This window comes from Ambystoma mexicanum, chromosome 3p (assembly GCF_040938575.1).
Source record: "Ambystoma mexicanum isolate Mex_15411 chromosome 3p, UKY_AmexF1_1, whole genome shotgun sequence".
NCBI classification, from domain to species: Eukaryota; Metazoa; Chordata; class Amphibia; order Caudata; family Ambystomatidae; genus Ambystoma; species Ambystoma mexicanum.
In genome coordinates, this window is record NC_090925.1 from 391,447,606 (window position 1) to 391,460,239 (window position 12,634).

The window sequence follows — 12,634 nt, forward strand, 5'->3', positions numbered from 1 at the left end:
AAACTGAGTCTCCTATATTTTTCAGTAAAACAGTGTGGTCAATTCTCTATTGATAAACGTGTGAACCAATTGTACCTTTGCATCAACAGACATCCCCATCCTAGAGTTAAGCCTGACTGTCCTGTCATGCAACCATTATAAGCAAAATGTGGCTTCACTTTTGGGATGGCTGCTCTTCCCCGCCTTAGGGTAGTGGTTGTATAGCCAGAGGGTTGTGCAAAAAACACCTTAACAGCTTCTATAGGAAATGGCTGCTTTAATAACCCAAGAATTCATAGAAGAGCACTGCCTACTAGACCAGGCACAAGTTGGTTTCAGACCAATGAGAGGAACAGAATCAGCTCTCCTCTCAATATGAGACGACCTAAAAACGAACGCAGACTCGGACAACAGTACTGCCCTGATGCTCCTTGATCTGTCCGCAGCTTTCGACACTGTCAACCACGACATTCTCATAAAGAGATTAGAAGGACTAGGGATAACAGACACCGACCTACTAGAGATCAAATCCTTCCTAACAAACAGAACCAAAACCGTATGGATGAAACCTTTTAAGTCCAAACATAGAGACTCCACGTGTGGAGTACCACAAGGATCATCCTTTGCCCCGCTTCTATTCAACATCTACATGTACCTATTAATCAAACTCATCAAAAAACACAGCCTCACATGCTACAACTACGCCGACGATACTCAAATAATCTTCAACATACAAGACACCCAAGAAGAAAACACTACACTAGAGAATTGCCTTTGTGATATATTCAACTGGATGAACCTCAACCGGCGAGCTCGGCACCACACCAGCACCATCATCAACTGTAAAAAACCTAGGGGTCCCGATGGATACCAACCCCACTCTAGAGCCACAAGTAAACGCTCTACTCAAGAAATGTTTCTTCCTCCTGGGAGCAGCAAAAAAGGATCCTGCCGTTCCTGTTCGCCAACAAAACACTTACCATCATCGCTCTGATCATGTCCAGAGTAGACTACGCCAATAGCCTATACCTGGGAATGCCCGAACGACTTCTAAAAAACTACAACACATACAAAATGCGGCAGCCAGACTCCTCCTCAAGCTACCCAGAAGAGAACACATCACACCCGTGATAAAAATACTACACTGGCTACCATTAAAACAGCGAATAAAGTTCAAGTCCATGTGCATCACGCACAGAGCAATACACAAAAAAGGCGCAGAATTCCTAAGTGATAAACTACGCCTACATCAACAGACAAGAACACTGAGATCAAGCACCGACATCCGCCTGGAACCAAAACAGAAGAAAACTCGGAGGATCCTCTTTCTCTCACCAAGCACCGAAAACCTGGAATGACCTACCTAAGAATATACGGAACACAACAAACCACCTAGCATTCAGGAAACTCCTCAAATCATGGCTCTTCACAGCGTAACCACAAACACAACGCACTAGAATGCCCACCCCACTAAACAATGATGAAAATAACACCAACCTCAGTCACTCCCAAAATGGACAAACACTGAACCCAAAGAACAGACCACATGACAGACCATAAGATATCATGGGAAATAGCCACAAAAGGAGGTCACCATAGACTGATCATATACTCAGACCGAGACGAAAGCCTTAAATGACTCAGCCACTCCCTCCCAGATGCACCATATCCAAACCCCCAGCAGACGCATTTACATAGAAAGTTTATGAGAGGAGTCCACTACACCAACTCCACTACCCAAGGAGGAGAATAGACACCCTACCCACATTAATCAATCCATCAGCATTAGAACACCTACAGAGCTCGCTAGAATAGAATGGCGAGGAGCAATTAGAACACACAGAGTGCGTTAGAACAGCACACAAACCAAAACCCTGCCAGGCGTAACCCCTTCGCCCACCCTGATGAGATCAGGAGGATTGGCGAGCGCCACACTCGGACAGATTTCTGAATGCTAGCAGGTTCATACAACCCACTAACAAAAAAACTCAGCATTTCTGCAGACTTATCTCACTCAAAAATCTCACACAACCATCTCTCGCACAACAACCCGCAAGCACTTCACAACACCGCAACAACACATAAGCAACACCAACAGCACACAAGGACTGACATCGATCCGATACTCGCACCAAAGCTCAGCACCCGATTTACAGAACCCCAACAGAACACCACTCCTTTCACTATCCTACTCCCGCTTCACCTACTAACCCATCCCACCTTCTCATTTGCAGTTCTGCCAGAGCGCCTGGGGACCAACTTCGTTGGTGACGGTGCTCGGTACAAATACCTTTAACATTTAACATTTATAGCCATACCAATCCTTGAGTTTATTTTTTAACATTGATGGAGTGTTTAATGTTGACAACCATCCTAAATAAAGCTCTGTTTCAACTTGAGGTCAGAGTCTACACACTGAACGACGAGTCATCTGCCAATATGTAGTCAGGCTTTGGCTTTACAAAGATTTTGCTCAAGTACAAGGCTTCACCAAGAGTATCATTCTGTTCCAATCCTTTCACCTAGACTGTGCAGAAAGTTTCTCGGAAACGGGACACAACATAACCAGGAGAGATTGCATATTTCTTTGAAGTTTAACAAAAATAAAAGATAATACACATTTGGCAGAAAAGAACCACGAGACAGAGAAATACCATGTGTGGCAAAACCAATGCTAATAAATAAGGGAATCAGATTGTCAACAATAAAGGAATCGTCAGCGCTCAAAAAGGTAGTTTTCTAGTGGTGGAAAAGCAGGTTATCGAGTCATTAGCCAAAAAGCGTTCTGTTCAAGTAAAAGCGAACATACAAAGCTGTTTTATAAAAATGTGATCTTTGTTTGATACCAACTGTTCCTAGGTATTGTGTTGCACAACGTGCAATTATTTTTGAATACATAGAATCAGAATAAATAAAACTAACACAGTGGGCGACGCCATGAGTAATAGCCCAAACTAAGAAGGTAGGTGCATGCGTACTGCTTACTGCCTTTTTGTTCCAGGGACTTGCCAATATAGGGCAGTATATACTGAGGGGTGCTGGATCTATGGAAACTATCAGTGTCTGCAGTCAGTTCTTTAATTTGAAAAGAATTACACAAAACATGTATTGAAACTCAAACAAGAAAACTCACACTAATGTGGGTGGTCCGAAAAGGACTTTGAAGATTTAGCTTTATTATTTTTGTCAGGCATAAGTGGAATACGTTAGGTATGGGAACACTGATGAATTCAATGAACATGTGGAGACAGGCTAAAGACCCTTCGACCACTCATAATCTGAATTAAAGGAGATCTCCCTACCAACCCACATACAAGTTGAAGACTGCAAAGAGACTGAGTTGTTGCTCAAGCATCAGTGACCACTTGAAGTTCTGGAGGAAGACGGACCGCTGCAGCTGCTCAAATTGGAGAACCATGGCAGACTAGATGAGCAGAGAATGAGGAACCGCCAATGAGCCTTACAGAATCACCGGAACTAGAGGCTGGATGATTGCCTCTGCTGCTACCTTTTCAGTCCATGAGAAACGTTTTCAGGTTTGCCTCTGAAAACTAGCAAGCTGCTATGCAATTCAAGAGGGTATGTACATGCCTCTGTTCCCTGACTGGGAGCTTTTCAAGCCAATGAAAAAGGCAAGATGCCGGTGTAAGCCTCTGAGAGGCTATACTTCGAGCTGCAACCCAAAGAGGTGGGTAATAAGCCTCTGAAAGACTGTTGCAGTTTAATGCCACAAGATGTCGATGGATAGCCTCTGAGGGACAGTGCTTCTTATTATGCATGCCACAGGAGGTAATGGACATACCAGTACTGTAGCAAAAAGACTGAACTCGAGCCTCAGACAAGCACCTAAGTGGCTAAGAAAAGCTGTAAAGAAAAGGCTCCCTGACAAAGAAAATGTATTAAGGTATTAAAGAAAAGGGTTAATAACAAAGTATCAAACCAAATAAGTAAACAACTGAAAGTCCCTACATTCCCTCCCAGTTTATGTTTGTGTTCCCGAGGCCGAATCAACAGTTTGGTTTAGAAAAATACTCGCGCCATTTAAAACTTGTATGGTTGACTCGCCACGCATGAACTCATTTTCAATTAAAAACATAATCAGAATAAAATTGCCCACTTATGTAACTTTTCTAGAATAAATCCAAGACAGCTTTTTCTGGCCAAACTACATGATACAAAGGTTTCTGGGAGGTGGGCTGTAAAGGCTAGATTTGTCTTGGAGGCTCAGATGCTGTGTGAGTGATTTAGCCTTTCAAATTCCTAAATTTGAAGCATGACTGGGGAGGAGGATCTAGTATGACAGGAGAATCCTGGCACAAATTCAGTGGGGTTTCCTGCCCAAGGCGTGACTGTGGGTGTGCAAATGAGACATGATAGCTGAAATAGAATGAAGAGTATTTATTGAACACACGTTCAGACTGAGAGCACGTTGCACCCCCTGAGACAAACGGGATGTCACCAAGTCACCAAAAGAAAATATGCCTGTCTCACTGGTCCATGACGGGTCTTCCGATAGATTGTATTTATAAAATAAGTGCATGTCAGCTATACGGTTACTCGGCTCATACTTACGTTTCAGATAGTCTGACTGCGTATGCCTAAAGCTGGTCGACAGGTCCTGGAGGGCCTGTGCCAAGGACGATACTACATTCTTGAGAACCCGTTCCTCTTGCTCTGTACAACTGCGGGACCTAGTCTGCAAAGCCTGCACTGCTCGCTGACATCGGTGGAACAGCTGAAACAAAAAAGGCACATTTCCCCCATTAGAAAACATATCCAAAAAATGAATAACCATCCCTTACATATGCAGCTGAAGACTGACCCCTGGAACATCAATAAGCCTGTGTGCAAAGGCTCCAATATTGAAAGACTTCATTGGGGAAAAAATATCATTTAGGTACGACATTCAAATAAAAGATGGAAAGACAAATGCCAGCAGCCAGTTTGTACATTCCCAACTATGAACGTGGCGGTGGCGAAGGAATGCACACTATACATTTGCCTTCCTGTGGTTTTAGGCAATGGAATACATTTTAATCAAGTAAGCCACTGAATGGGCAAAACCTCCCTTGTAATAAGAGACGTGTGGCCTACTCCAGTGCCTCCAGCGATGATCTAACAATCCAACAGGTGTAAGCACTGTTGTAAAGGCAATGCGATCTCCGGTGAAGGCTCCACCATGGGTGTGTGACCTAAAGGAGAGGCAAGTAGGAGAGGCATGTGGCCTAGGCAAGGGCCGCCTTCCCCAACCAATACTTCATGAGACCCAGCGAATGTGTATTTTCAGTCACTCAGCAGTGCCTCCTTTGTTCTTGTTAGTATTCAGTCTGCATACCGTCAATCAATCTTTCTCGGGATCAGTTTGCAAATCTCTTATCGGTGAGTAAACCACCTGCAAACGATTCACCCAGTCCCAGTAATAGGGCCAGCTTAATAGCTCTATTTCAGCTCCCCTGCTGCCAGCCTGCCAAGCAAAGGCCAATAAATTATGCAGCCACCCGCCCCCTGAGCATTGCTTTATATAGGATTTTACCACAGAATGAAGCCCCCAAGGTGGGGTAGATGGTACTCATGTAATAAGGAGGCATTAGTGTTGACAAATTAAAGGTGTCCTTTCCAATGTGCACTTGCTGGTCAAAGACAGATGGCTTTAAAAAGTGTTATCTCTTTTGTATGGGGCAAGGAAAATTGAACATCCTATCAAAGGAAATCACCCACTGGGTTTTGCATTAGAAACCATGTCCCTTATGATCTATGCACAACATAAAGAGCTCTCAAGTTTCCTGTGGCGATGCGTGCAAAGGCCATCCAGTCCTGTTTTTTTTGGCTTGTATTCTGGGACTTGTAGTTTGTTATTCTCCATGTGAAATTTAGAAAAAATACAAGTCACAAAATTCAAATAAAAAAATAGGACTGGGTGGCCTTCTGATGCAAAGCTGCCTCAGGAAGTGTGCGTGTTGGGGGCAGAGTGGGGGAGGGGGGAAGAGGCTCGCATCTGAAGAGCAAAATAATCCAAAATGTTTCGGATGCCTGCTCTCAAAACAGGAGAAAGTATCAACTCGACTTAGTGACCACTCGGCAAAAGAAATACATTGATGTAACCAATGGAATATTGCCCTTATGAAGGGCTGTGTCATTTGATGTACTGGTTATTTGTAAGGCGCTTATACAAAAAATGGTATTTCAAGGCGCCACAAGACAAAAAAGGGGGGAAACAAAGGGAAAGATACAATAACGGTCCTACTAGGCCTTGTGACATTCGGATCGTGCAAGTGCAGAACAAGAAGTGCGAGAGAGGGCGTAAGTGTCGGTCAGCTCAAAAACGAAGTGCTAAGGTGGGAAGGGAAAAGTGCAAAGTGCAAGTGCTAAGGAGAGGCCAGAGGGCAAGTGCCAGGGAATGCAGGTAAGTACAGGGAAAGGGAGGTGGACAGGGGTTGGGGGGGGGGGGGGCAGGAGGCGTGTAGTGCTCAGACGGAACAATGCAGCCCATCACTGGGGCAGAAGAACAAGTTACTTCTTACCTTGTAACGTTCTTTCGACGGGATGTTCCTCCGACGTATTCCTCATCTTAGATATCTCCTTCCAGCTCTGCTGGCCTCGGAAAAAATTCTCTCTCTAGAGGGCGCTGCGTGTCGACGTCCTCCGAGTCGATGTCCCTCAAAAGCCGCCGTATCGACGTCGACGTCATCCTGCCTATAAAGGCCGCGCGCAGCGTCCGTTGCTCAGTTCCGTTTTGTAGCCCACAATAATACTTTCTGGACTAAACTAATCACCCTGAAGGAGCGTAAGCTGCAACAACAAGGGAAGTAGAACTGCGGGGATGGATGGGAGGGTCGATGAGGAATACGTCGGAGGAACATCCCGTCGAAAGAACGTTACAAGGTAAGAAGTAACTTGTTCTTCGAAGGGATTGTGTCCTCCGACGTATTCCTCATCTTAGATAGGCTCCCATAGCAGTATTCTATTATCGGAAGAGGGAGTACTGACTTCACGCTGTCTTCTATTGATGAATAGAATGCAGTACAGCCCTTCCAAACCTAGTCTCTTGACTGGAGGAGGAATCCAAATTGTAAAAACGTGTAAAGGTATGGACAGACGACCATGTAGCGGCCGCAGATATGTCTTTAACCGGCACGCCTCTTTTGAGGGCCGATGAAGCTGCAATACCTCTGGTCGAATGAGCCCTAAGGTTTTGAGGGGGCTCTTTCCCTGCCAGTTTATAACATTCCAGAATGGCTAGAATGATCCATCTGGAAATGGTCTGCTTAGTTATTGGTAACCCCAGCTTGTGACCTGCGTAACCTACAAACAGCTGGTCTGCCTGTCTTATCCTGGCTAGTCTACTGATGTAAAAACTTAAAGCCCTCCTAGGGTCTAGCCTGTGTAACCTCTCTTCCTCTTTCCCCGGGTGAGGAGGAGGATAGAAAGATGGTAGGGTAATCTTCTGAGTGATCTGGAATTCAGAAACCACCTTTGGGAGGAAATTAGGCTTCACTTGCAGGACAACTTTGTCTTTGTGAAATATTGTGTGAGGGGGTTTACAAGAAAGTGCTTGTAATTCGCTCACCCTTCTAGCAGATGTAAGTGCTGTTAATAAAACAGTTTTAAGGGTAAGGAATCTTAACGAACAAGAATGGAGAGGTTCGAAAGGTGTACCCATCAGGAAAGTTAGTACTAAGTTTAAATCCCATAGGGGAACTTGGAATGGTCTTGGGGGATAAACATTGGTTAACCCCTTTAGAAATTGTATTACCAAGAGTAATTTGAAATAGGATGGTTCTTCCGCAGTACGCTTAAAGATGGATAGCGCTGGAGATAGCCCTTAATGGTGCCAACTTGAAGGCCTGAATTTGCCAAATATAGTAGGAAGGAAAAAACCATTGGTGTACCACATGAAAAAGGGTCGATATTCTGTTCTCTACACCAGCTGCAAAATCTGTTCCAACGGCAGCGGTATAAAGACTTTGTTGCTGGCCTTCTTGCCGAAAGCAACACCTCCATAACATCATCAGGGAGGTCCCAATCCTTGTACCTCAGCCTTTCAGAAGCCAAGCGTGAAGGTTGAGGGTTTTGATGTCTGGATGGAGAACCTGACCTCCCTTCTGTGAGAGTAGGTTCTCTCTGAGTGGAAGTCGAATTGGAGGGCAGATGGACAAGTCTAGAAGGTCCGGGTACCACGTTCTCCTGGCCCAATCCGGGGCAATTAGGATCATGGTTCGCCGGAATCTTCTCAACCTCCTGATCATTTGAGGAATGACAGGGACCGGTGGGAACGCGTACAGAAGCGGAAACTCCCAGTCCACTATGAACGCGTCTCCCAGAGCTCCTCTCGGGGGAAATTCCCTTGAGTAGAACAGGTCACCTTTCCTGTTTAGGCTGGTGGCGAACAGATCTACCTGAGGGGTTCCCCAAAGGGCGAAGATCTCTTGAAGGACTTCCTGAGCTAGCTCCCACTCGTGGGAGACTGTTCTGCCTGCTCAGAGCGTCCGCTGTCAAGTTCTTCTCTCCGGCTAGGTGAACTACCGATAGAGAGATTCCTTCTTGGATTGCCCAAAACCAGAGCTGCATCGCCTCTCTGCACAGGGGTAGTGATCCTACGCCTCCTCTTTTGTTGAGGTAATGCATGGCCACCGTGTTGTCCGTCATTATCAGGACGTTCTTCCCTTGTACAGCTGGCAGGAACGCCTTCAGCGCAAGTCTGATGGCTCTCAGCTCTAACAGGTTGATGTGTAGTCTGGACTCCGATGGAGACCAACGACCGCTGATGGTCAAGTCGTTGGCGTGGGCTCCCCACCCAGTGAGTGAGGCATCCGTGACTACTGTTATCTCCGGTAAGGGTTGCCAAAACTGTTCTCCTTTCAGAATGTTCTCCTGACAGGCCCACCACTGGAGGTCTCGAGCCACCCTGCCGGGAACCTGAAGAAGATCTGTCATTCTCCCTGAGAATTGTGACCACTGAGTCCTCAGTGCCCACTGGAGGGATCTCATTCTCAGGCGAGCCTCTGGCACTAGGAAAATGCAGGATGCCATGAGACCTAGCAACCTCAAAAAGTCGAAGGCTGGGAGACGTTGGGCATGTTGGAACTTGGTAACCATCTGTAGAATATCTTGAGCCCTCACCTCTGGTGGCGAGGCTTTTCCCAGGGAAGTGTCCAGGATCGCTCCTATGAACTGGAGTCTCTGCAATGGTATCATTTGTGACTTCTTTAAATTGAGGGAGAAGCCCAGTCTGTGAAGGAAGTGGCACACGTGATTTAGCTGGATCTGAGCTTGTTCCGGAGAAACAGCCCTGATCAACCAATCGTCCAGGTAGGAGTAGACGTGAATCCCTTCCCTCCTTAGACTTGCAGCCACTACCGACATTAACTTGGTGAAGACCCTCGGGGCGGAGGTCAGCCCAAATGGCAGCACTCGAAATTGATAGTGAGAGTTGCCAATTGCGAACCTCAGGTATTTCCTGTGTTTGAGATGGATAGGCACATGGAAATAAGCGTCCTGAAGGTCCAGAGATACCAACCAGTCCTGGAACTGAAGGGCCTGGAGGATCTGAGAAAGAGTGACCATCTTGAATTTGTCTTTTCTGAGGAATTTGTTCAATTCTCGCAAGTCCAAGATGGGTCTCAGTCCTCCGTCTTTCTTTGGAATGAGAAAGTAGGGGGGAGTACCAGCCCTTGTTCCTCTCCGCTACAGGTACCGGTTCTATGGCACCTTTCTCTAGCAGGTCTAAAATTTCCTGCAAGAGGAGCGGATCTGGAGCTTTCTGAGAGCTGATCCCCGGTGGATGACTCTGAGGTATACGTGGGAAAGGCAGGCAGTAACCTTGGGCAACTGTTTCCAATGCCCAAGCATCTGACGTGATAGCCTGCCATACCGCCAGATGTTGAGTCAACCTGCCTCCTACAGGTGTCCTGTGAGGGAAGTCCTCAGAGTGGTTTTGGGGCGGCTGATGCAGATGCCGATGGTAAAGAGGCACCTGCTGTTGCTGCGGCTTTTGAATATCTACCCCGTCCACCTCGGGTAGTTCTTCTTTGTCCCCTTTGAGCCGGTCGTCCTCTACCTCTTCCGAATGCGGAGTAGAAGCGAAAGGACTTGCCCCTCGCAGAGGTTCCTGTGGGACGAAAAGGAGTCTGACGGATTGCAGCTCCTAGGGATTTTGCTGCTGCTTTTGAAGTTTGCAGTTTCTCTAAACTGTCATCCGCCTTTTTCCCGAACAAAGAAGAGCCATCGAATGGCATGTTCAAGAGCCTGGCTTGCACATCTGGGGCAAAACCAGACTTTCTCAACCAAGCGAATCTCCTGGTTGATGTACTTGCCGCCATTGCTCTGCTGATACCGTCAGCCGAATCAATGCCCGTCTGGAGGGATTCGCACATAGCGTCTTTACCGTCCTGTATAATATTCAGGAATGCATCCCTTTCTTCTCCCTCCGGGATGCAGTCAGCCGCTGTAGAAGCACACTCCCAAAGTGTATGGCTGAACCTAGCAAGGGTGCAAGTAGCATTAACAGATTTTAACGCCATGCTACATGCTGAAAAGACTTTCTTTGCCATAGCATCATATTTTTTATCGTCCCTGTCCTGTGGGACGGTAGGATAAGCCGTCTTGACATCGGTAGAGGATGCTGCCTGTACCACCAGACTTTCTGGGGATGGGTGTTTAGACAAAAACTCCGGGTCTGTAGAAGATACCCTGTACTTTGTAGACAGTTTTTTATTTACTGCTGGTACTACATCTGGGGTTTCCCAGTTTGTCATGATCTTCCTCTGAAGAGCTTTATGAAAAGGCACCACAGGATCCTCCTGTGGGCCTTTGTCAAGAATATCCGCGAGGTCATCTTGTTGGAAAGATTGTGAAGGTGCAGACCACCCCATGAACTCTGTGATCCTGGCCATTAAGGCTCTATAGGGGGTTTCAGCATGCTCCCCTGGGTCAGGCCTAGCAAACTCCACCTCAGGGGAAGTGTCTAACCCACTTGCCTCATGTAAGGAATCATGAAGATCCTTTAACCTACGTTCTTCAGAGGAAAATTCCTCTCTAATTGGGGTTACAGGTCCCTGCAACTCAAATGTGTCTTCCTGTTCAGACAATTCACCCTCTTCCAAAATTGAGGACAGTTCTCAATTGTTCTGAACTCATAAAAGGAGTAAATCCCATTTCCAAGGCAGAGGGTGCCGAACTTGTCATTATCGGTCTCGAAAACGTCGATGTCGTCGACGCCGACGTCGAAGGCTTCGAGCGTGGCGTCGAAAACAAAGGCGGAGGCCTCGAAGACCTCGACAGAATTGGAATTCTACTCGACAATCTCGAAGCCATCGACGTCGAGGACCTGGGGATAGTCACTGGGTGTGTCGTAACCGTGACTTTTCTTGGCGTCGACGCCGGTGTCGAAGCTGGCGTCGAGTCGACAGACCCGTGTCTCGAAGGTCCCTTCGACAACGGCGTCGAAGACATCGACCTCGGCGTCGACGGAACCTTCGAGGAAGGTTTGGAGGTCATGATCCTACTCGAGGGTTCGAGACGCACTCGAGAGGTTTCCTTCGCCGGGTACTGCGACTCGCGGCATTTTTAACCTTCGGGTCTTTCGACCAGAGCATCGCTCTCGGCAGTCTTCGAGGGGGTCGAGGCCGCGTTCTCGAAGAAGCTCATCATATTTTTGCGGAATTCCTCCCATTCAGCCCGGGAACTATGTTTCGTGGGGCAAGGGATTCTTTTTGGCGAAACAGAGGAAGAGGAAGACAGAGAAGGGGATCTTCGACGTCTCCTCTTCGAGTGCTTCGATCTCGAGGAGTGATGAGACCCACTCCGAGACCTGGAGCGCGAATGGTGACGAGGAGACGAGTGTCTCGACTTCGTCGACGAAGAAGAAGCTTTAAAAGTCTTACCTTTCTCCAGCTTCCCCCTACGCTCCTTCAGGGCCTTAGCTGTCATGGACATACAGTCCTCGCATTCCGAACAATGGTGTTCAGCTCCCAAACACCACAGAAACTCTGTGAGGGTCAGTCAACGACATCTTTTTCCCACAATCTCGGCATTTTTTAAGCCGGATCGAGGAGTTGTCGGTTCCGACGAGGAATCCATCGAGTACGGATCGAATGACTCGAGGTAAATAGGATAATTCTGACTAAGAACTGAGCAACGGTATTCCGAGGCACTGAGTAAGCGCGGAAAAACGGAACTGAGCAACGGACGCTGCGCGCGGCCTTTATAGGCAGGATGACGTCGACGTCGATACGGCGGCTGTCGAGGGACATCGACTCGGAGGACGTCGACGCGCAGCGCCCTCTAGAGAGAGAAAAAATTTTCCGAGGCCAGCAGAGCTGGAAGGAGATATCTAAGATGAGGAATACGTCGGAGGACACAATCCCTTCGAAGAAGGTGTTTGCAGGGGAGGGGGAGAGTGAAGGAGGTGAAGAAAAGGACTATTACAGCTTTTTTTTTTTTAAGTGAAGTAGACTTACACAGTTAGTGGGTGCGTGGAGACCTCAGCAACCCAACACTCGAGTTTTTACTCATGTTTCATATGCCAATTGTAGTTATGCTAGGATTGACTACTTCTTGGTTTCTCACCCCCTTCTCCCAGGAATAAGCTCTGCTACCATAGAATTGTCATCAGAGCACGCTCCTATTACACTGCATATAGATATGCTTGCTTTTG

General features: G+C 47.0%; 1 protein-coding gene across 2 annotated transcripts in view; it reads right to left on the reverse strand.

Annotated features, from left to right (window-relative positions):
• Positions 1-12,634, reverse strand: part of STX16 (syntaxin 16) — a 296,294-nt gene that overhangs the window by 157,000 nt on the left and 126,660 nt on the right. For both annotated transcript variants that reach the window (XM_069651061.1, XM_069651060.1), the window contains exon 4: positions 4,552-4,714. In XM_069651061.1, coding sequence (XP_069507162.1) covers positions 4,552-4,714 — 163 coding nt within the window. The remainder of the gene's footprint in view (positions 1-4,551; positions 4,715-12,634) is intronic.